Here is a 23,023-nt window from a genome sequence, read left to right as displayed (position 1 = left end):
CATTTTGGCTCAGAGTTTAAAAATCTTGCTAAGGGCCCCAGGAAGGTCTGGACACTGAGGAGGTGTGTCATGTTTCCTGCTGGTGCTGCTCAACTTGACAGATGAGCACAAACCAGTAAGTTAGATTTATGTATGCATTAAATAGCCAAGCTAGCTAGCATGCTAATCTTAAAATAACATGTATCTACCAAAAACGTTAAAATGACCAAATGCGCCTAATTAAATAATAAAACTCCAATTTACAGAAAAACTGTATCGAGTAAGTGAGCGAATGTGTATTGTTTGACCAGAGGGCGGCGCCGTTGCTTTGGTGAAACCTAGCCTCAAACAACTGCCCTCTCCCGCTCTCAGGTAACGGAGGGGTTAAATCTCAGAGCAAACAGCTGAAAGAGCTTCTCAAACCGCGGTGTTCACGGCTATACGTCCACAGCCTCTTTCAGGCATTAGAAGCAGCAGTGAATCTCTAGTTTATGAGAAATGAGAAAACACGGACGAATATTTTCAACCTACTGTTATTTCTGAAGCGCGTATTCCCTCCAGTTCGACTCAGGGGCTGAAGAGACGATGCCGGCATACACGGTGGATAAAACGCCGGTTCTTCGAGCAGAGCTCACTTGAGAGTATGTGCGGGACTAGGGCATGTTTCCCGCTGAAATAACCTATAAAAGAGACCGAGAGCATTGTCCACACATGTCCACTGTGCGTGTTCAGAAAAAACGAGGACAATATGAGAACAGCAAGACTCAGTCGGATGGTCCTCGCCATGTGTTTGGGTTCCTTTGTCATGGTCGTCTTGTATTTCCAAAGTAACCTCAAGCCAGGTGAGTCACCAGTCTTCAGTTGTATACCCCTCTTCTGTTTTCGGTTCATTTCTCCACTGTCAGAAGGACGATGTACTGCACCGGTACATTTCTGCCACCTGATGTAGAATGGAAATCTACCCACAAGGGTAAGATAAGGGTCCTTCTGACTCAGTTCCCAGGGGACATTTCCAACATTTTAAAAATACGAAAACAAAGAGCCTTTATTTACGACAGGACGCATGAATTTACAAAATGGAACCAGAGCATGATACAGTTCGGTATATTTAAGTAGGAAAATAAGATGCAGCCATTGAGCCTCAGTGACAGAGTATTAGCCTGCCTTTCTGTACACTTAGGAAAACTGTCACTGGAGCTACCCTCACGGGAACATATCCGTATCTTTAATTAGGAACATACATGTATCTTATTCTATTACAATTGTGTTTTTCCCCATACGCATTTTATCTCTGGGACTTATGTTCTTTTATTTTGCACAGTTCAGTAATAAAAGGTTATAAATATTCACATTACAATGTAAAGTAATGTACCTTAAGATAGATAGATAGATACTTTATTGATATCCAGGGGAAATTCAAGAAACACAACTGGAACACAACTGGACTTTAACACCACTGTCGTACTTTTAAACATTTACACTGTGTGTACCTTTTAATGACCAACAATGTACCTCTACCATAACATTTTCTTTTATGTGGGAGAGTGTATGAGGTTCTACTTTTTTAAAATTATATTCTCCTAAGTTTCTTTAAACTAGGCCTACATTAGGATGAAATAATGACTTGGGCCTCCTCCTGTTCCTTGAGATCCTGGACATGTTTAATGATGCCATGCACCCTCTGAAAAAAGGTTATATTTGTAGCCAGGGAACATGTTAAAAATGTATAATGAAACAACAACTGGACTTTAAAACCATGTTATACATTCGAGGTACTTTTGCATTGTACTTTTCCGAGTGGTTAAGATTATCATGAAGGCAGGTATTTCACAATATTTTCTTATTAGGCTGCTCAGTGTCTCTTAAATATGTGTCATGGTAAAACTTAAACAGCACGATTTAAAGCTGAAAATGCTCCCACTTGACAAAATATGCATCATGAAATTTAGATTTGTGAACAACTTGGACATGACAAAATGCATCAACAAACAGGAAGCTTCATATAAAACATGCTATGACAGAAGGCAGACAGCTCACACCAAGTCAGCTACTCATTTTGAAGCTGTTTATGTAGGAACTGTACATTGTTAAGTGGACGTTTACAATTTATCTTCATGTGCTATTTTGATGCAGCTGATGAAAATGTTGGTAACATAGCTGCCCTCCATCAGCAAAGTAGGGTTTGGTTCTCTCCCGAGTGAGAGTCCTTGGTTAAGACGACTGATTCTAAACTTGCCTCTCCCTGTAAGATGCCCTGAACAAGAGTAGGCACATTCCATAAATGTAAAGGAAATGTACTTCATGTTACTGCAGTAACAATCCACACACACACACACAAAGCTTAGTTAGCATACAATATGTAAGAAAAGGGATTACATAAATAATTTATCCAAAAAAAAAACATAAATCAACACAGAATCTAGCAAAAAACATCAAAGGTGTGAAACCCATATCATAAATTATTTTATTTTAAAAATGTTATAGAGAGTGTGGGGCGGCACGGTGGTTGTGGGTTCATGTCCTGCTCCGGGTGACTGTCTGTGAGGAGTTTGGTGTGTTCTCCCTGTGTCTGCGTGGGTTTCCTCCGGGTGCTCCTGTTTCCTCCCACAGACCAAAAACACACGTTGGTAGGTGGATTGGTGACTCAAAAGTGTCCGTAGGTGTGGGTGTGAGTGAATGTGTGTGTGTGTGTCTGTGTTGCCCTGTGACGGACTGGTGCCCCCTCCAGGGTGTATTCTCGCCTTGCACCCAATGATTCCAGGTAGGCTCTGGACCCACGGCGACCCTGAACTGGAGATTACAGATAATGAATGAATGAATATAGAGAATGTTATGACATTCAGTTGTTTGTAAAACGTATTTTCCCATAAGAATCAAGGTTATAAACCAGTTATAAACAGTCAGAGAAGAGACAAACTCTCAGATATGAATCAGTTACATTAGACAATGAAAGAGAATAAGTGTAAAGTATGAAATGAATACTAAATAAACTTTTTATTCAATAAATTGCATACAATAAAATGATACAATATTACACATTCTTATTGATGGAACAATGTGCTGTGAATAAAAATAAATTAATAGTGTGATTAAAAAAAAAAGGTTAAGGTTTCCAGCAAACTGGACTGAATTGGAGCTGCTCAGAAAAGCCTTTGCCCTATAGAAACTGCTGAGGGTGGAGCTGAGTTCAATTACTGCAGCTGTTTTTTTTTGCGTGAGAAAGAGGGAGAGAAGGAGGGAGAAAGGTAGAGATTTAAGCTAACTAACCACATCACATACACTTATATCTCTACAGAATGTAGTTCTACTCTTTTAGGTAGACTGACTTGTCTGAATGCTGATCTCTCTCTCTCTCCCTCCCCTGTGCAGTCCGATCCATCTCATACAATGAGAGCTTTCAAATATGAAAGGTAAAGTGTGCAGGTATTCAGTGTTATTGCAAAGCACATAGAAGCAGTCAGAAAGCAGAACGAATGAGTAAGTCTGTAAATGATAACTCATTGTCAGACCCTTTAGGGCCTCTGTGAGATTAATTACCCTAATATTCACCTCCTATCTTTTCTGCCCTGAGTGAGATTTTGCAGTAAGTAGTCATTGAGGCTCTGGCAATAACACCGGCTATATGTGAATGTGTGATAAAGCATGTAAAGGATCAGAGATTATGTAATATAATGATTTTTTTAGGAATAATTTGAATGAGAGAATATATATGTTATATATATATATATCACCACAAAGCCACATCACCACAAAGACTACTTTGAAAGATTTTAAGGAAGATAACCTAGCAGGTATATGTGCGGTAGGATAACTGAACTCCATTATGCCCATGTGTCCTTTTAAGGGAATGTCGATGATTACGAGGAAACGCTATCCTCTCTGGTTTGTTTACGTTATGAAGCTTGGTCTCGTTAAGGTGAAACGATATGTTTTAAGATGAAAATGACTGTTGTTTTATGTATGGCTGAAGTTTACTTTGTCTGTAGGTTTTTATTCACTGTTTGAATTACCACAGAAACTCATTTGTAACTTGATTTGCTTAGTGCAAATTTCTGTCACATTTTGTCTTTGTGTTTACTTTCAAGTAGTTACATTTCCCTAGTTTGGAGACATTTCCAGCCTAAGTGATCTGAAATTACAAAAGTAAGTCAATATTACCCACCTAGGGAGCAGGAATATATAAGGGAGTCCTCTTCCTTGTCTAAAAACCCCAGCCTTTTCTGTAGAGAGAGAGAGAGAGAGATAGAGACATCTTTTTTTTTTTTTTTTTTTATTATAACCCATTTACAGACACTGGGGCTTCATAAAAACATTAGACCACACAAGCAGACTGAAGACCTAGCATATGGAGAGGAAATATCCTAAATTTTATAAAGTGATTAAAAAAATTATAATCATGATTGTCGCCTTTAAGCCCACTTTCATTTTTGAAGTCTCAATAAATAAAAGGAGAATTATATTTTGTGCTACTGAATCCAGCAATTTCAGACATGTCATTTTACTGAACGCTATTCATTTGCCAGTGCTGAGTTAGTCCTGCCTGCGTGTACATCTCAGGGGACTTCACATGGTCAAAAAAAAAAATTGGAATTTTGGGGCCTCTCAGATATCATCACTTTTCCAGTATTTTCAGCCAGTTCTTTAGTAAGTATTTTTGCCTTATGGACAATTAGAGATTATTGGCCTACATTGTAATTTAGGAAATTTCCTTCATATGGTAAGAGTTATGAAGCAGTGCACAAACTAATGACAAAGGTCAGCTCTTTAGCTTCATGGAGAGTTGCACTGATAAAATTAGGTACACTAAGGGTTTACATCACTCTACACATTAAATACACAATAATAACAAATAATAATTACATAATAATTGTTTTTTGGACAGATGAATATTTAAAAAAAAAAAAAAAAACTTTTGTAGGTGGGATTGAAATGGCACATGGCTATACAAAACATGCAAACTACAACCAACACAAACTTAATTTGAAAAACAATAACTTATAATTCCTGTATGTGTGCAAAATAATAATTAATACAATGTCTACGTCACTGCACATTTGTGTTTGGTCTCTGTGCATGTTTTTGTAAATGTATCTTTAATTTAGGAAGGAACACATTGTCTTTTTTCACCATTAGTCACTAAGGCACTGATTAAGCCCAGTAAAGGCCCTTAGTTTAACATACATTAGCCCGACAGCATTTGCACCTAGTGTTAGTTTGTTTGGTCCATGTCCGTCCTTTTAAACCCGAAGTACCTCCAGACACGGCTCCTTTTTTCGCCAAAAGATCCCAGAGTTACTGAGAGATGGTCCAGATCAATCCAGAAAGCTACTGGCACCAATTAAACATGATTACTTAATATGTGCTAAATATCTGACACAACAAGTGATGAGGGGGTCATGTCAGTTTTGTGCTTTACTTTTATAATGTGTCCATCCCTTTTTTATTTTTGCAGAGCTTCTTTGGTTTAGCAGGAAAATTAAGTGAGTTTCGTCTGTCCCTCATCTAACCCTAAACAATGAGACTAATCCATCCACGTGCTGTGCCATTACTGCAGCCAGGATCAGGGTTATACTGCAACCCTGCCTGGGTAGCCTTGAGTGTAATGTGCTTTAGCTCTCCTGTCCCAAGTTCACAGGCGCAGTAAAGGACATTGTTGTGGTGTGACTCCACACAGAGCCGGAGCACATCCCAATATGCATTCTGCGGTCTCTGAAACAGCCAATTGTTTTTGTTTTAGAAAAAACAACAAATAGCTATTTTTGTACAGAGAAAATGTTATTGTGTGTACACTATAATTTTGATGTAGTCGCAAAATTGGAGACCATATTTCCAGTCATGTCAAACTGATATGGTTGAAAATTGATATTTTAAAGTATATTTTAATATGGAAGTTCTTTTAAAATTCATATGGTTTTAAAGTGTTAAAAATAAATGCATACATGATGCATAAAACTGTAGATGATTATAAAATTGGGCGTCACGGTGGTGCAGCAGGTAGTGTCGCAGTCACACAGCTCCAGGGGCCTGGAGGTTGTAGGTTCGATTCCAGCTCTGGGTGACTGTCTGTGAGGAGACTCAAAAGTGTCCGCAGGGGTGTGTGTGTGTGTGTATTCCCGCCTTGCGCCCAATGATTCCAGGTAGCCTCTGGACCTACCGTGACCCTGAACTGGATAAGCGGTTACAGATAATGAATGATTATAAAATTGATACATTTTTATTATGTAATAAAGGTCCAGAGTGTCTTATACTTCAAGAAGTATATAGCAAAACAAAGTATAGTAAATTGGGAACTACAACATATCACAGATCATAAATATACAGTATTAAAGTTTTTTTACTATAAGTAACCTACCCTTAATAGTGTTGCAAAAGTAAATATATTAATTCTAGTATTAATATCTATAAATTTAGATCTGATATACTATTCTTACACTCCAATAAATGAGTCTAAATATCTGAATGTGAATATGTCCTCCACCTCCCCATCGCTGACCAAGTGCATAGTCCTGCTCTGAGCTGCTCTACAGATTGCTCTCATTACTGTTGGGATCACTGCCATGTATTGTTGCACTTGGCTCATTGCTTCCTGCAGATGTGGTGAGCAGTTTCATGGCACTGTGTGGCACTAAGGGCAGAGTCAATGCTGGAATGCAGCGGGGCTGGGCAGGAATTTTGATTTATGAAGGGCAGGGAACTGATGCGCATGATAAGCTAGTGTCCAGCACAGGTGCTCCACTCCCCTTCAAACCTGGGAACATAATCTGGGCCTATAACTTTAGATATGAAATAATAAAAGTCCAGTACATTGAACTGTCTCACTCTCTTCCTACACAGGCAGTTTAGTTTTATATTTGTTTATCTTCATGCATGTGATCTGAAAGTGCAAAGCATGTGATGAGAAAAGGATGTTTATATTTTTCATACAGAATTTTCCTTTGAACAAAAACAGGATATCTGCACTGTTGGTGTCCATTAATCCTTTTCTCTGGGCTATAATTTTGCTATTGTCTCCTTTGTTGTTTCAGAGCTCATGTGGGTTTTGAATTTACCTGAACTATGGCCACTTGATGTGTCTGTGTCCTTTAGTCAGGTTTACTCATACAACTGATTTCTGAATTTGATAGGAGCAAAGGGGCCAGGCGTAGAGAGAGCTTTGAGGAATTATACCCTTAAGCATCCAAAGCTGAACCCTGTCTCAGCATGACTTTTACTTTAACTCTGGGGCTTCTTTTGACAGTACAATTATTTGGAGTAATCATCCATCTGACATAAGACTGGAAGTTCAGTTCTGGCAATAAGAATCAGAGTGTTAAGAAACAATAAAATGGAAGTCAAACATTACCCTGATAAATATCACCACTTGGTAATAATTTATCAGCCTCAGATATGGAATGAGTGCATGTTAGTTTCTGCAATATCAATACTGCAAAGGCCAGTATGACGATTAACTGTTGGCAAAAATTATTTTACACAGTCCTATTGATGCCTTATTAACTGTGAAATGCTTAAAAATATTTACTTAGGTGTAGAGCCTGTTGCTAATACTGTGATTTGTGTTTCACTGAATCCTAAATCTTTTAGTAAGAGCTGCTTTACAGTTGTTGGCAAATCAACTTGAATACGGCTAATTAAGGTTGACTTATCTTAAGGACTGTTTTATCTGGAAGGTTTGCAATAGCGTCATGCACATGTGACTCTTCCAGAAGATGTCGATCAGCTCAATATTTTGAAGACTTCATCAAATGGATTTGTACCTGTGGTAATGGAACACATCCCAGCCATGAGCTTGGATCAAGTGGCTCAGCTGCACTCAGCTGAAGCCGCCTGACTGAAGTGCAAGTGTGTTAAATGTTAAAAAGGGTAATGCTGACTTCATTGGAATATGTCGCTTTGACAGGAGCATATTACTGTGACCAGGCTGTTTATAATCAACAGTGTGAACTGTTGCTGCTGCCTGGACTGATATTTGAATCTGACCTTGCAAATTTGAGACCTCGCATTATACAGAACATTGTTTAACATGTGATTACTGGGTTTAATTTAGTATACATGCTCAAGGTCCCATTTTCCATGTTCAGTTGTAGATTGTTCATGGATAATTTGATTAAATTCCCCTTATTTTTCCATAAACCTCACTTGTGTATAATCATATTTTTAGCTTTGACCATTTCGTTATTCTTATTCTTACTCAGATATGCCCATTTTCTTTCTTTTTCTAAAAAATTGTTTATTAAATTAAACATTTCAAATATATTCTCCCTGATTTGTTTGTTGTCATCTCCACCCTTTATTTAGGTCTCCTCCAGACACACAATGCTACCAAGGTTAGAGTGTGAAGGGCAGTACAGACTCCAAAACATGTGCTGTCAGCCTCTGCTTGTATATGAACGGCCACTAACAAAACACTATTAGTCAACTCAATATCCTTGGAGGCAAACACTAATCACCATGTTGTTTTCCATCAGTTGACAGACACCCACATTGGCTAGCATTGTGCTGTGTGAATAAAGAGGAGAGCCATCCCTCCACCAGTTGAGAGCATGGCCACTGCTCAGTTTAACTCCTGGCTTCAGATGGCTGAGGCTTCACTGGGCACCAAACTCTCAATTTCCTGAGTATGGAACCAAAGCAGTTGCTGCCTTCAGGAGCCCATACCCCTCATTTTACACTGTTGGGAATCAATTTTAGTTTAGTTTAATTGGTAAATTATGATGTAAGGGGACACAGAGTGCGGGGGGGGTGGGAATTTTCACTTGCTGTTGTCCCAACCCAGTTCAAATGGAGATTGTGATTGGTTCTCTCTCAATTTGACTCTGTTGTCCTGCCCCCACCTGAAATAGAGATTGTGATTGGTTCTGGTTCAGAGTTTGACTCTTTCCTAGTTTGCGGGGTTTAAGGAGAGCAGATTTAATAAGCAGGTCAACTCAATAAAACTGTTGCTGTTGAACATGGGTTCTAAATTCATGTGCTAGCCGATGTAGAACTTGATGTGGGCCATATGTTTGACACCTCATCTGTGGATGGACTGGGATTTGGGGGGTGGGGGGTAAAACACAGTGGTGTTGGATCCAAATAAAGAGTTTCTGGAACACATTTACTCAATGTGAGAGGTGCCGGATCTTGTTCCGACTGGATCCTGCTCGGAGTAAGCACAGCTGTAATATACTATCCAAATAAAATGACACCCACTTTTCATTCTCTTCTGTACTTACATAGGAATAGACCTGAATGCCCTAAATTGTTAAGGGTTGTTTTTATGGACATGTGTCTTTTCAGTTATGGCTTAAATGTAATTTGGATCTGGGAAACCAGCCCTTGAAGTCCTCAAGCACTCTAAATTAGTAGGGAATAAATTACAACTTTGGCCTTTTTGCTTCACTGCTTTGCTGTAGATTACCACGGAAACTTAAGCAACTTCCTGAAGAAACCAAATGTCTTTTCAGCTACAAGTCTGAAGAGCAGTGCTCAGCTCACTGTGGCCTTCCCTCCCCGAGAGTCTCCACACACAGCCGTCTTCATAGTAGCCAAAGGGTCCTGCGTTATCCACTCTAAACTCTGCAGAGAGAGTGTGTCTAGAAGGAGTAAAGAAAGGAAGTAAGCCATAGCTTGTATATAGTTTGAGTTCTACAGAAATTCAAGCCAATGCTGCCTCTCAATGCAGGGTTCAGTGAAAAAGCAGGGGGTGTAGGGGACTTGGAAAGGGAAAAAAAAAAGCCTAACATCAAATAACAAAAAAAATCAAACTTTTAAAAAAGGAGGGATATTTCAGCTAAGGCTGAACGCTCAAGGAAAATGTTCCCACCTGGGAAATAATGCGGCTGTTACACACACAGTACTGCTATTCAGCCTCACAGGCATGGGTTTGTCCTGTGTGCTTGTTCCTTTGCAGCTACGCTGGATAAGTGCTTGCTCAGGGAATTTATGGATAGCACATACACTACCTGAACCTTGTAGATAGGGCAAAGGACAGAGAAGGTGTGCTATTTTTATTTCTCCACTACTTTCCAGATTTGAAATGCTCAAATGAAATGCCAGAGTGCTGACTTACTGCCCTTCTAGTACCTTGAGATAGTAATGAATTAACATAGTTTGTGGGTTACATCATTTACTAGTTGCTGCTAGAAACACATTCTGTTTAATCTGTTTGCAGTTTAGTTTTCATTCAGATTTCATTAGATTTTTATTTCTTGAGTGTTTTTTTTTTTTTTTTTTTTTTTTTTTTTTACACTCCATTAAATTTTAGCTACTCATTTGGTTCTGGGAAAGCTTGATGTTTCAGGAGGTCAAATCTTAGTCTAAATGTTTAATTTTATTGTAGAAAAACTAGTTTTTCTTTAGTTTAAATATATTTCCCCTCTTACACAGAGCTTTGTTATTTTGGAATGCTACTCAGTCTACAGACATTTCAGTAGGCCCATTTCATGTCAAGGATACATTACTGTCATGTTTACCTAATTTTTTTTGCAGGTTCTATGCTCGCTTGTTGAGATTAGAATTTTAAGCAGAGGGGGGTGAACTGATGCATTAAAGCCATCTTAGAAATTGCAATCTCTCTCTCTCTCTGGCTTGCTTGCTTGCTCTCACACTCTGACTGGTACTGGTGTGGAGAGTGTGAGTGGGTTCACTGTTCACAGACAGCAGTATAGTGCATAGTGCCAAGTCTCACTTGAGCGTGGAGTCACACACACACATACACACACACACACACACATTGACAGTCAAGAGAATTCTCCTCTTCCCCTGCTTTCCTTGGTCTAGCTGGGTTTTGCATCCAAAATGTTCACAAATGTTATGCACAATAAAGGAATATTGGTGGAAAAAAAGTGAAATTAGTCGTGTTTCCATACACTGCACTTGTGCAAATCAAATCTAGATGTCTCTTGAGTCTTGCTTAGTGCTGTATGTGTACATTAATCTGCACATGCTCTAAAATAAGCCATAAGTGGTGCTAGAGTGGGAACAGAGTGGTCCTTAAACGTGGAGAGCAGAGATGAGTAATTGCAGTCTGTTAAAAACCTGTGGTTGTGGGGTCGGTCAAGTTCTGCTCCGGGTGACTGTCTGTGAGGAGTTTGGTGTGTTCTCCCTGTGTCCATGTGCATTTCCTCCAGTTGCTCCGTTTTCCCCCCACAGTCCAAAAACACACTTTGTTAGGCAGATTGGCGACAAAAAAATTGTCCATGGGTGTGAGTGTCTGAGTAAATGTGTTGGTGTGTGTCGCTCTGTGGGGGCTGGGGCCCACTCCAGGGTGTGTTCCTGCCTTGCGCTTACAGACAACGAATGAATGAATTTTCACAAAATTGTATTTTGCGCAATTCACAAAAACCTAGTGAATGGAAAACCAGCTTCTGTTCTGAGACACTTGTTCTCTTTCACAACCATCCTGGAACGATACAAAATGTGGATGTAAATCAGATAAAACTGTCAGTGCATATATTAATGTATAAATGATTTACTGATCAGTACATACCTAGAGGGCGGCCGGTGGCGCAGCAGGTAGTGTTGCAGTCACGCAGGTCCAGGACATTGTGACTTGGTGTGTTCTCCCTGTGTCTGCGTGGGTCTCCTCCCATGGTCCAAAAAAAAATAAACACACGTTGGTAGGTGGATTGGGGACTCAAAAATGTCCGTATGGGTGTGTGTGTGTGTGTGTGTGTGTGTGTTGCCCTGTGAAGGACTGGTGCCCCCTCCAGGGTGATTTCCCACCTTGCTCCCAATGATTCCAGGTAGGCTCTGGACCCACAGTGACCCTGAACTGGATAATTGGTTACAGATAATGAAAGAATTAATGAATACATGCCTAGAAATGCTAAAATTCCACGCCAGCTCTCCATAGGTGGGTTTTAAAGTTCAGGCAGTCCTTACGAACACAGTGAGTTCTCTTGCGTGATGATTTACTGTCTCTTCTTTAAATTGCATGCCTCATCTCACACAATTTAAGTGGGTGCCTGGCACAGGAGCAACTCTGACAGGCTTAACTGACTAAGAAAAGGTGTATAAATAGCAGTGGGCTCTAAGAGGTGTTTTAAATATTGCCAGTTGGATGGATTTACTGTGATAGAGTAAGATAGCATGGCAGGTTGAGAAGCTTTGTTTATTGTTATTAAGGTTAATTAGAACTAAAAGTTGCTACTAGAATCCAAGAATTATACATGCTGGGTTTGACCCTAAAGCAGACATGAAATGTCCTCCATTCTCTGTATGTTTTCCTAACAGACATCACAAATTGATAATAACTGATATAAACTACAGTTTGAAAGGTTTCTGTTAGTGTGTGAGTGTGAGAGAGAGAGACTCGGAGGTTGAACAAACCACATGAAGAACTGTGAGCACGGATACGACAGATGTTGTTAACGATGTAATTCAGTAATATCAGTGATTTGTCCAGATTTATTTCTATTGCAAAATTCCCTTCATTATTCACGAAGCATTTTCTTCAGCAGGAAAAAATCTGGGTTAATTATGCAGTTCTCTGTGTTAAACAGCTTGACCGAACACAGCTAGGTTGGTGCTGGAGTGTATCCTAACCTCTAAGACCTCCAGCTGGATTGCTGAGCTGAGTCCACATGAGCTCAGACCTGGCTGCGGGAGATACAGGACCAGTGCAGAGCAAACACAAGAGCACAATAGGTCACAATCCATCAAGCCTCAAGCAGCCCTATCTCGGCTACAAACCACTCCTTGTAAGCAAGCAGTAAGGTTTCATCTACAGCTTTTTTCAGAATAGGAGTGTTGTTTTATGATTAGAACTTGGTGTAAGATGTGTACAAGTTGAACCAGACCTTAGGTCATCACCAAGGCTTCAGCTGGACTCTGAATAAAGACCCTGTTTAACTTGCCGATCCATCTTCAGTTTTCTATTATGTATTTCAATGTGAGGTTTACTGGTAGATGACAGCTCTGTTTGACCATAGATGTTTGTGTGCAGTTTTGAACATGCTGAATGACAGCTGAAAGCAGCTTAATCTCATGTGATAACTCCATTTACCTTGTTTTCCTCTGCATATTTAGTTTCTTAGTAACTGTTTCGTCATTCATCATGAAGTGGTTTTCTGATACTGACCATAGATTTAAATATTATTGCTGTCCAAAATAAAAACATGTATTTCTATTTTTGTGAACTTTTAGGTTACTACATAATTAAAACACAGCAGTAGTAGGTTACTACATAATTAAAGCACAGCACATTTGTGTGAGCAGTCCATGAGGAATGAACCAATAGAAATGCTAAAGTTACTATTTTGGAGATACATGTTTTCTTTGGAGAGTGATGATTACACTATTAACTCATTCAGTCTGTAACCGCTTATCCAGTTCAGGTTGCGGTGGGTCCAGAGCCCACCCAGAATCAATGGGTGCAAGGAACACACAATGGACAGGGCATCAGTCCATCACAGGGCAACACACACACAAATATTTACTTACACACTCATACCTAGGGACACTTTTGAGTAGACAGTCCACCTACCAATGTGTATGTTTCGAATGTGGGAGTTCCCGGAGGAAACAACACATACAGGGAGAACACATCCAACTACTCATAGACAGTGACCTGAGTCAGGGCTCAAACCCACAACCACAGGACCCTGAACCATTCTTCTAGTTCAGGGTCAAGGTTGGTGCAGAGCCTACCTACAATCAAGGCAGGAACACACCCTGGTCAGGGCACCAGTCCATTAAAGGGCATCATACACTCACTCACACACTGGACACTTTTGAATAATCAATTATTCAGCATATGTTTTTGAATGGAGGGAAGAAACCAGGGCACATTGAGGAAACCCATGCAGACACAGGGAGAACACACTAAATTCTTCATCGACAGTCACTTGAGGAAGGGATTGAACACACTACCCCAGGACCATGGAGCTGTGTGTTAGGAGGATGTTGTGCCACCATTAGATTAACTACAAAGACATTAAGGAGCTTGCAGCTGAGTCTGCCATATTCATTCAGAATGGGTGGTTTTTTTTAGGACTTCTGAAAGTTTTGAGTGGTATTATTACCAGGTTTTGAAGGCTCTGTGTCAGATTTTTTTATTGTCCAAGTGTTCAATTTAAGGTATAATATGCGTGTTATAATCCTCAGATAAATCAAATGAGATGTCCGCTAGAGCACTCAATAATGTTCAAATGTATTTACTCACAAGAATTATAGTTTTATCCCATAAACACCATTGATACTGGGACTGGGAAGCACTTGAGACACTCAAATAACATGAGTAACTCACATATTTATTCCTACCCCGTAGAAAGTCCAGTTGATCCACAGGATTTTACAAGATAGAGGGTGCAACCTGATCCTGAAGCTTCAGGCCATCTGCTTTCCATAAACGCTCATTTGGAAAAAGTTAACATTGAGAGCTTTAGTGGGGTACGGCTCTGGGAATTGTGGCTGTTAGCTAAAAAGATATTGTTTTGCAGTGTCAAACAGATATTACACTTTGGCCCAGTGGTCACAACCCAATGATCAAGCTCTGGCACTACAGTCCAAACTGAGGCCTTACAAAAACAAAAATAGAAGGGGGAAAAAAAGCAAAGAAGTAGAAATGTGTTGGCATTTGAGACAATGAGACACCAGCTTTATTTGAAAGCTCTTATTTTCTTTACAAGAGTCATTGCCAGAACCCAAACTGAAGACATGCTTTAAACTAAATATTTTTTCAGCCCTCACTTTATTTGTAAATATCAAGCAACAAATGGTGTTGAAAATGCAACTCTGATACTTGAGCTTTCTTTGCAAACTGTCAGCTGGCCAAAATTTAAATAATTATTCATTGTCTATCCATGTATTTTATTTTGTCAGTATCATTTGTGAAATATTTAAGCTTGTATGCCTGGCTTTTACATTTATTACATTTCATAGACACTTATTTCCAGTGCGAATTAAGTTGAATCATGTTACATGTGAGTATATATACAGTAATGTGCAGAAGTACATGTAAGATAATTAGAAATAATGAAACTAAAGCCTTCTCAGTGAGCGTGGTGTTTGTATAAAGTTGTATATAATCACAGTGAATACAAAAATATAATCATATAAAACAAATAAGGAATATAAGGTAACTTTTTCTATAAAGTAGTAGGTGAGAGTGAGTTCGAAGAACAATGTTTTGTTCAGATTCTCCTTGATGGCATTAATTTGTTAAATCAACAGCGATCATTATTTATTAACTGGTAAAACTAGGTATTGGATGATAATCTCAAATAATACAGACTGCCACGAGGAGAGATTTGGGGGGAAAAAAAATAAACCAACACATTCACACACAGAATATCACACTGGAATAATGTTATTTGGTTTTATTCTAATGTTGGGCGTTATTTGTTACTGCTCAGATGAATAGCTTTTTAAATCTCAAACTCTGTGTGCTTAAAACCTTTATATATATATATATATATAAGTATGAGAGAGAGATGCTTGCCCAGACAGGGAGTCGTACCCCAGACTGCCATTTAAACACGGCTGAGGGCAGTGATGTTACCTACTTTGCTACACCAAACACAGTTTTGGAATATGGGTGGGGTTGTCTTTTCATTTCAGTTCACACATGTGGTCTTTTCTGTGCTTTATTCAGCATCTCAACTAGGCAGTGGCCAGACTGTAGGTTCCAGGAAGTCTGTCAGGAGCCCACTCCAAACCCTCTACGCTACTGACCCTGTGAGTAACCATCACGCAGCACTGCCACATGATTTAACACTTCATCAGCTGCTACAGGGCCAAACTCATAAATCAGCTGCCATCTGTCCTTAATTTATGTTACAAATCAAAACCACACACACAACAAAGAACTCCGATGATGTCTGGCTAACATTATGTAAAACATTGCAGATAATTACTGACTTTTTGATTGCATCATTGGCAGGATTCACACTCTCGATTTCTCAGAGAGACATGTATCTCAGAGAGAAAACTGAGGCAGTTGTGCCACTTGGGAATCCAGTATTATTTGTTCCAGTATGACTGTAAAGGCTAAACCTGTGAATCTGAATAAAACACCATTATGATGGTTTCTCTTTGCTCCAGATCTCATTAGGTCTGTCTCTCTTCATTTTGCTCTTTAGAATTTACAATTATTGCCACAAATAACAAAAGCAATTTGCTTTGACATCCATAGTAATGATCCGTTTTTTGATTCCACAATATATTAAAATGTATAAAAACCATCTTTTGGTCAGTTCTTGGCAAAAACTAGTTCACCAATACTAGTAAAAAAAAGCAGCTAAACCTATCTTGGTCAATTTGGTCACCCTCTACTTCCGATATTTTGAAGCATTTCCATTTGTTTAATCTTCAATAAATCCTGAAATTCTGAATTAGGGTCTACTCTGTTAAGACATGCATTCATTATCTGTAACTGCTTATCCAATTCAGGGTCGCAGTGGGTCTGGAGCCTACAGGACGCAAGGCAGGAACACACCCTGGAGGGGGCACCAGTCCTTCACAGGGTGACATTCACTCACACACTCACACCTACAGACACTTTTGAGTCGCCAATCCACCTACCAATGTGTGTTTTTGGACTGTGGGAGGAAACCCACACAGACACGGGGAGAACACAGCAAAATCCTCATAGACAGTCACCCAGAGCGGGACTCGAATCCACAACCTCCAGGTCCCTGGGGCTGTGTGACTGGTGACTACCTGCTGCGCCACAGCGTTAAATCTTGGATGTATATAAGGCTTCTAAAAAAAAAAAAAAAAAAAAAACAATAGAATGGGTAATCTGGGAGCTCTCAGTACTGAGTGAGAAAGACACACGCCCAACATGTTTTGAGTTAAACCCTTCAGCTCAAGGGAAAACCACAAACTCAGTAAGACAAAACATAGTCTCAGGACTAATTATAGAGTCTGGTGGTTTTCACTTTGTTGTTGTTATTCCGTATAATTTGCAGACTTCCCTTCCACTGAGCGTTTTTCTGTGGAGTTATAACCAGGGAAGATGGGCTTATTAGTAATGGGGGAAGACTACCAACAATCAAACCTGTCATCACATGACACTGTTCAGCTTCCACATGTTTCCCATTAACTGCAGCACAGATGGCTGGACAGAGAGTAACAGCCTCAATGTCGTTCTGATGTCTCTGTTTAGGGCAGACAGGTAAATAACTGCTCACACTGCAGCTGGCACTGAGGAAAACATCTGACTCAGTGGGTAAATGGAAAACTGGACTTTATTAGAATGTTTGAGCACCAAGTGTTTCTCCGTAGTGAAGGAGAGCAGCCTTTTGGCTGTGTAGATGAGCTTTTCCAGAGCCAGGAAATGTGGTTTAAACATGTTCCATTAAGGAGTACAAATAAACCATCTCTCACAGGAGTGAAATGCACTGTTATGATCAATCTGATTAGTAAAATTTTGCAGGTTAAGATGCACAGTGGAACCCTTTCATTAAGCAAGATCTGCCTCCAGTCTATGAGCTCTGTTTCACTTCTCATATCTAACGCACAGATGTGCTGCAGTGTAGTGGTATCAGCAGATTTCCAGAGAACAAATACACAGCAGTGTATATGCTATGTGAGTCACAGTGTATGTCCAAAGGTTTGTGGATACCTACAATGAGCAGTTATCCCCGTTTTACAGCCTCTGCTTGTCTAGGAATACTGGAGATTGTGAGGACTTGATGGCATTCAGTTACAAGATCTTTAGCTCAGGTACTGATGTTTGATCATTAGTTTTGTAACAAAAATTCCACTCCATCTTATCTCAAAGGTAATGAATGGGGCTCACACCAAAGAATACAGTTCAACTGCTATACAGCCCAATGAAGGGGGCTGCTTTTGCTTAGCTGACTCTTGGCATTCGACAAAATTGGTATACATGTATATAAAGAAACCATATGTACAATTCAGGTCAGGGACATGGGGACTATTAAGTGTACAAATAAGTAAAAGCAATTTTTTTGTAACATGTAATTCAAATATTCTGGTGCTCTTTTGTAAATTTATGCTGACCGCTGCCTAGTATCACATATGAAAATTGTAATTTTATGTTAGAAAAAACCCCAAAAAAGTTGTTTGATGTTAGGGCGGCACAGTGGCGCAGCAGGTAGTGTCGCACTCACACAACTCCGGGGATCTGGAGGTTATGGGTTTGACTCATGGGTTGACTGTCTGTGAGGAGTTGGTGTGTTCTCCCTGTGTCTGCGTGGGTTTCCTCCGGGTGACTGTCTGTGAGGAGTTGGTGTGTTCTCCCTGTGTCTGCGTGGGTTTCCTCCGGGTGACTGTCCGTGAGGAGTTGGTGTGTTCTCCCTGTGTCTGCGTGGGTTTCCTCCGGGTGACTGTCTGTGAGGAGTTGGTGTGTTCTCCCTGTGTCTGCGTGGGTTTCCTCCGGGTGACTGTCTGTGAGGAGTTGGTGTGTTCTCCCTGTGTCTGCGTGGGTTTCCTCCGGGTGACTGTCTGTGAGGAGTTGGTGTGTTCTCCCTGTGTCTGCGTGGGTTTCCTCCGGGTGACTGTCTGTGAGGAGTTGGTGTGTTCTCCCTGTGTCTGCGTGGGTTTCCTCCGGGTGACTGTCTGTGAGGAGTTGGTGTATTCTCCCTGTGCCTGTGTGGGTTTCCTCCGGGTGACTGTCCGTGAGCTGTGTGGTGTGTTCTCCCTGTGTCTGCGTGGGTTTCCTCCGGGTGACGATCTGTGAGGAGTTGGTGTGTTCTCCCTGTGTCTGCGTGGGTTTCCTCCGGGTGACGATCTGTGAGGAGTTGGTGTGTTCTCCCTGTGTCTGCGTGGGTTTCCTCCGGGTGCTCCAGTTTCCCCCCATAGTCCAAAATCACACATTGGTAGGTGGATAGGCGACTCAAAAATTGTCCATAGTTGAATGTGTGTCTCTCTGTGAAGGACTAGCACCCCCTCCAGAGTGTGTTTCTGCCTTGCGCCCAGTAATTCTGGATAGACTCCGGACCCACCACGACCCTAAACTGGATAAGCGATTACAGGCAATGAATGAATGAATAATTTGATGTTGGGGATCATGAATGTAGGGTATTGATGTTTACTCTATCTATTTATTTATTTATTTATTTATTTAAAATCAAAAATGGCATTTTTTTTATATAATACACATTACCATAAAATGACAAAATATTTGGAGAAGGTTTAAATTATGAATTACAATTGTATGTTACACAGAAACATTTTAAAACTTCTTTGCACATCGAATAACTGAATTAAAAAGGCAAGTGAATTATTTATACAATGTTGTCCACAAGTTTGCAACAGGTTTATGCTTCGGAAATCAAGAATTAATAGAAAGTTTACCCCCTTGTTGCTGCAATAACATCCTCTGTTCTCCTGGGTAATAGTTACACTAGATGTATAATTTACACATTATTTTTCTCTCGCTCTCCTTCTGTCATTTTTCTCTGTCTCAATCCTCTTTCTGTATTCTTCTATCCTCACTCCATTTATCTCTGCTTCTCTTATTTTCTCTCTCTCTCTCAGCTTGACCCGTCCCCGCTGCACCTGATGCACCAGGAGAGGCGAGAGCTCCTGCGGGATGCCTGCCGTGCGCACACACACAAACGCCGCGTGCTGATCCCTGACGACCTCAAGCATGTGATTGTGGATGACCGTCACGGCCTGCTCTACTGCTATGTGCCCAAAGTGGCGTGTACAAACTGGAAGCGCGTGCTGCTGGTCCTCACTGGTGAGTTGGGAGGCCCACACGACCCACTGCAGATAGCAGCCAACGAAGCGCACACGCCGGGCCGCCTGCGCACACTTTCCGAGTACTCAGCACCAGAGATCAACCGTCGCCTGCGAACCTACCTCAAATTCCTATTCGTGCGTGAGCCCTTCGAGCGGCTCGTGTCTGCCTACCGCAACAAGTTCACACGCAGCTACAACACAGCGTTCCACCGGCGCTACGGCACACGCATCATCCGCAGGCACCGGCACGAGCCACGGCCCGAGGCACTTGAGCGCGGAGATGACGTTTCCTTCACAGAGTTCGTGCGTTACCTCGTGGACCCGAGTACGCAGCACGAGGAGCCCTTTAATGAGCACTGGGAGCGTGCGCATGCGCTCTGCCACCCATGTCTGATCAGCTACGACGTAGTGGGGAAGTACGAGACTCTGAGCGAGGACGCAGCTTATGTGCTGCGGCTAGCAGGCGTCGATGAGCATGTGACCTTCCCAAGCACTGCCGGGAATGCACGCACTACGGGGGACATGGCCGCGGACTTCTTTAAGAGCATCAGCCCCGAGTACCAGAGAAAACTGTACGATCTTTACAGCATGGACTTTATGCTCTTCAACTACTCCACACCTGCTTACCTTCAGCTCACATGAGTCCAGGCATTTTCACATCAGCTTGTGTTTCATTCAAAATGAGGTCCACTTACAAAACTGTGCCTATGTCCAAAACCGGATTCTTTCATATTCTATGTAGTATCTTAGTGAGTGCAATTCTAATGGAGACATCCTATGTCTGAGAGACTTTTTAAAATGGTAGTATGTGGTTTGGGAGCCTTTGTGTCTTCATGTAAAAACAGACATTGTTCATTTTAATATTACAATTTTCATCACCTTTTTCATCATTTTAAACAAGGATTCCCAACCTTTTTTATAATTGCAGACCAGACAACACCCCCCTGGCATTTTTCATGGATCAGTGTGGGCAAGAGGGAAGTGGGGGGGGGTGTGAGGTGTCCTTATTTTGCTGTTGTCGTGTTAATATTAAAATAATAATAGTAACATTTTTAAGAAGTGAAGTTCCAGCCCTGGTGGTTGGTTGGGAACAGCAACTTTAGAATTTCTAATCCCAGTCCCAACTATTCCACACTGTGCAGTTTTATGCTTTGTCCCCTATAACACCCTTGATTTAATGTTCACCTTAACTTATTAACCCACTCCTCATGGTCTGCTTCAGATGTGTGGAGCAGAGAAAACAAAATTATTCAAAGCATAGTGTCATTAGAATTTATCCTGAGAACCCTTGCTCTGAATGAAGCAGGCTGTTTCTGTTACTGTGCCTTTAAGACTGATGGTGTAAATGTTCTGTTCTGATTGGCTGACATGTACACTGTCTAGGTCCTAACTGAAACACTCATTGTAACATTAGCACAAATGGGCAGAGTTAAACTGCTGTGGAGTACCATGAGGTTTTTTTGTTTTATTTAATTTTTTTTTAACTTTGTTTGTTTCTATGGGCTCTGGAGTGAATGGTACATTCTGGAAGTTTACCATAGTTTTAGGGGGAAAGTCTCTTCCACTGGGTTTTAATTTATAAAGGGGTTTGTTTAATACTGTTTATAACCTGTTATTAAAACGTTCCAGGTGAATATTGTAAAGAAGATACCATCCCATTTTCTCAGTTTTAAAGGGATTTCACAGATTGAAAGACAAACAGTCTCCACAAATCAGTTTCTGTGAAAAACATCACACTTTTGCTGAATAAGAGTGAATAACTGACAACTGTGTTGTAAATCCACATGCTAAAAGAAAAATCACATCTCCAGGCTCTGAATTCTGATGACTGAAAGCTGCTTAGACAGAAAACATGCATAGTCAGTAAAAATTCACTGCATGTCTCATTTTGCTGTGAGAAGAGTTGCTTGTTATTCACTCGTATGTTTTGACTTGTTCTTAGTTGACCACCTTCTGAGACAGGAGTTAACACAGGGCATCTGTTGAGAAACTAAGGTGCATCACTTCCCTAATGCTGTTTAATGGAGATTTAGATGCACGAGTTTCTGAGGTAAGGATATCCGGTCAGTTATGAGCAAATGAAATCCAAAGCCTGAGATTCAGCAAGTGCTTTCTTCAAGCAGAAACTGAATGTTCCTCAGTATTCGCTAGTGCTTGGAGCATTTTCATTTCCTGAGCACAATACACAGTGTAGAGGAGAGATCAAGAGTTTCTTTAAGTGCTCTTTATGCTTTATCTGTTCTCTGTCAGTGCCTTGAGGAGCAGAGTATGAGACCAGAAACCATTGCTGAACAGTGTTATTACTGTCAGACGGACCAGGGTTAGAAAATCATTCTGTACACTCCAGAGCATGGAACACTTACTTATTTATTCTGAAATATTTGGTGGAGAAATATTGCTGTTCACACAGTGTAGACTTAACATTCAACAGCTCCATTACTACAGATTAACTCAAATAAACCAGGCAAATATGGCTTGTGTGTGTGTGTGTTTGTTTTTTGGGGTAGAAGTCCCTGAGTGTGTTGGTGTTGTAAGAATTGTGTTGATTAAAATGGCACACAAGCTAAAATGAAAAATGTAACCATTGCTAAATCTGTTGTAAATATGCCTTCTAGTTTCTGAGGGACATTTTTGAAGACTTGTGAAACCTTCTGAAGGCGTATCAAAAATCAGCTCTGAGTTTGATTTTCAGGTGCAGCGTGTTTGAATCTTTTGCTAACCTGCAACTACAGAAGGAAGACAGAACACTATACTAATTCCTAGGAAGTGAAAGGGTCTCCATGGTCTTCAAAGTATCAATCCAATGGAGACCATGACAAAGGCTTGTCAGATGATAACCAGCTAAAAGCTAAATTTAGCACAGTAGCTTCTTGGCCGTCAAGATGCGTTACTTCAATTTGGCCTCGTTTCTCTGGCTAGAAAATCTGTCCCAGGAATTAATTTGGCACTCCATAAATGTAGAATCATTATTCATCTGTATGATTTGCTTTGTTGAACATACCAGCAGCAGTGTCCTCTGCTTTGAAATGCTGAACTTTTCTCCAGTCTGTAAGCTTTTAATCAGGCTTATTTGCCTAGTGAAGTAAAAGTTAAACCTGAGGTAGAACATGCACTAATTCTATGTTGGTGTCTGGGTTAACAGAAATGACCAGTAATGCTGAAAAACAAAATGCAAATAGGTTCACACTTAATTAACAAAAACAAATTCCAAATATGTAGAAATATATAATCCTGTCATACGGCTGGTCTGTTATTTTTTAACACCATTTCCTGCAGTCTGTATCATGGAATATTCATACAATGATAAACAGATGAAAATAACTAAATTACTTAGAGTAAAATCCTTTCAGATAAACTTAACAAACTCCCCAAAAGAGCATTTAAGTTGAGCAGTGAAAATGGAAATGTA

The 23,023-nt window shown here is 40.4% G+C and overlaps 1 protein-coding gene across 1 annotated transcript; it reads left to right on the top strand.

The window, feature by feature from the left end:
* The first annotated feature begins 375 nt into the window (after positions 1–375).
* LOC136692023 (carbohydrate sulfotransferase 11-like) lies at positions 376–22,074 on the top strand. The gene is made up of 3 exons (XM_066665068.1): positions 376–821; positions 15,554–15,636; positions 19,408–22,074. Exons 1-3 carry the CDS (start codon positions 728–730, stop codon positions 20,254–20,256), a joined length of 1,026 nt encoding a protein of 341 aa, XP_066521165.1. The 5' UTR covers positions 376–727; the 3' UTR covers positions 20,257–22,074.
* Positions 22,075–23,023: the final 949 nt, after the last annotated feature.

This window comes from Hoplias malabaricus, chromosome 3 (assembly GCF_029633855.1).
Source record: "Hoplias malabaricus isolate fHopMal1 chromosome 3, fHopMal1.hap1, whole genome shotgun sequence".
Lineage (NCBI taxonomy): Eukaryota > Metazoa > Chordata > Actinopteri > Characiformes > Erythrinidae > Hoplias > Hoplias malabaricus.
Note: the sequence above shows the minus strand (reverse complement) of the source record. Positions and strands in the feature narration are given on the sequence as shown.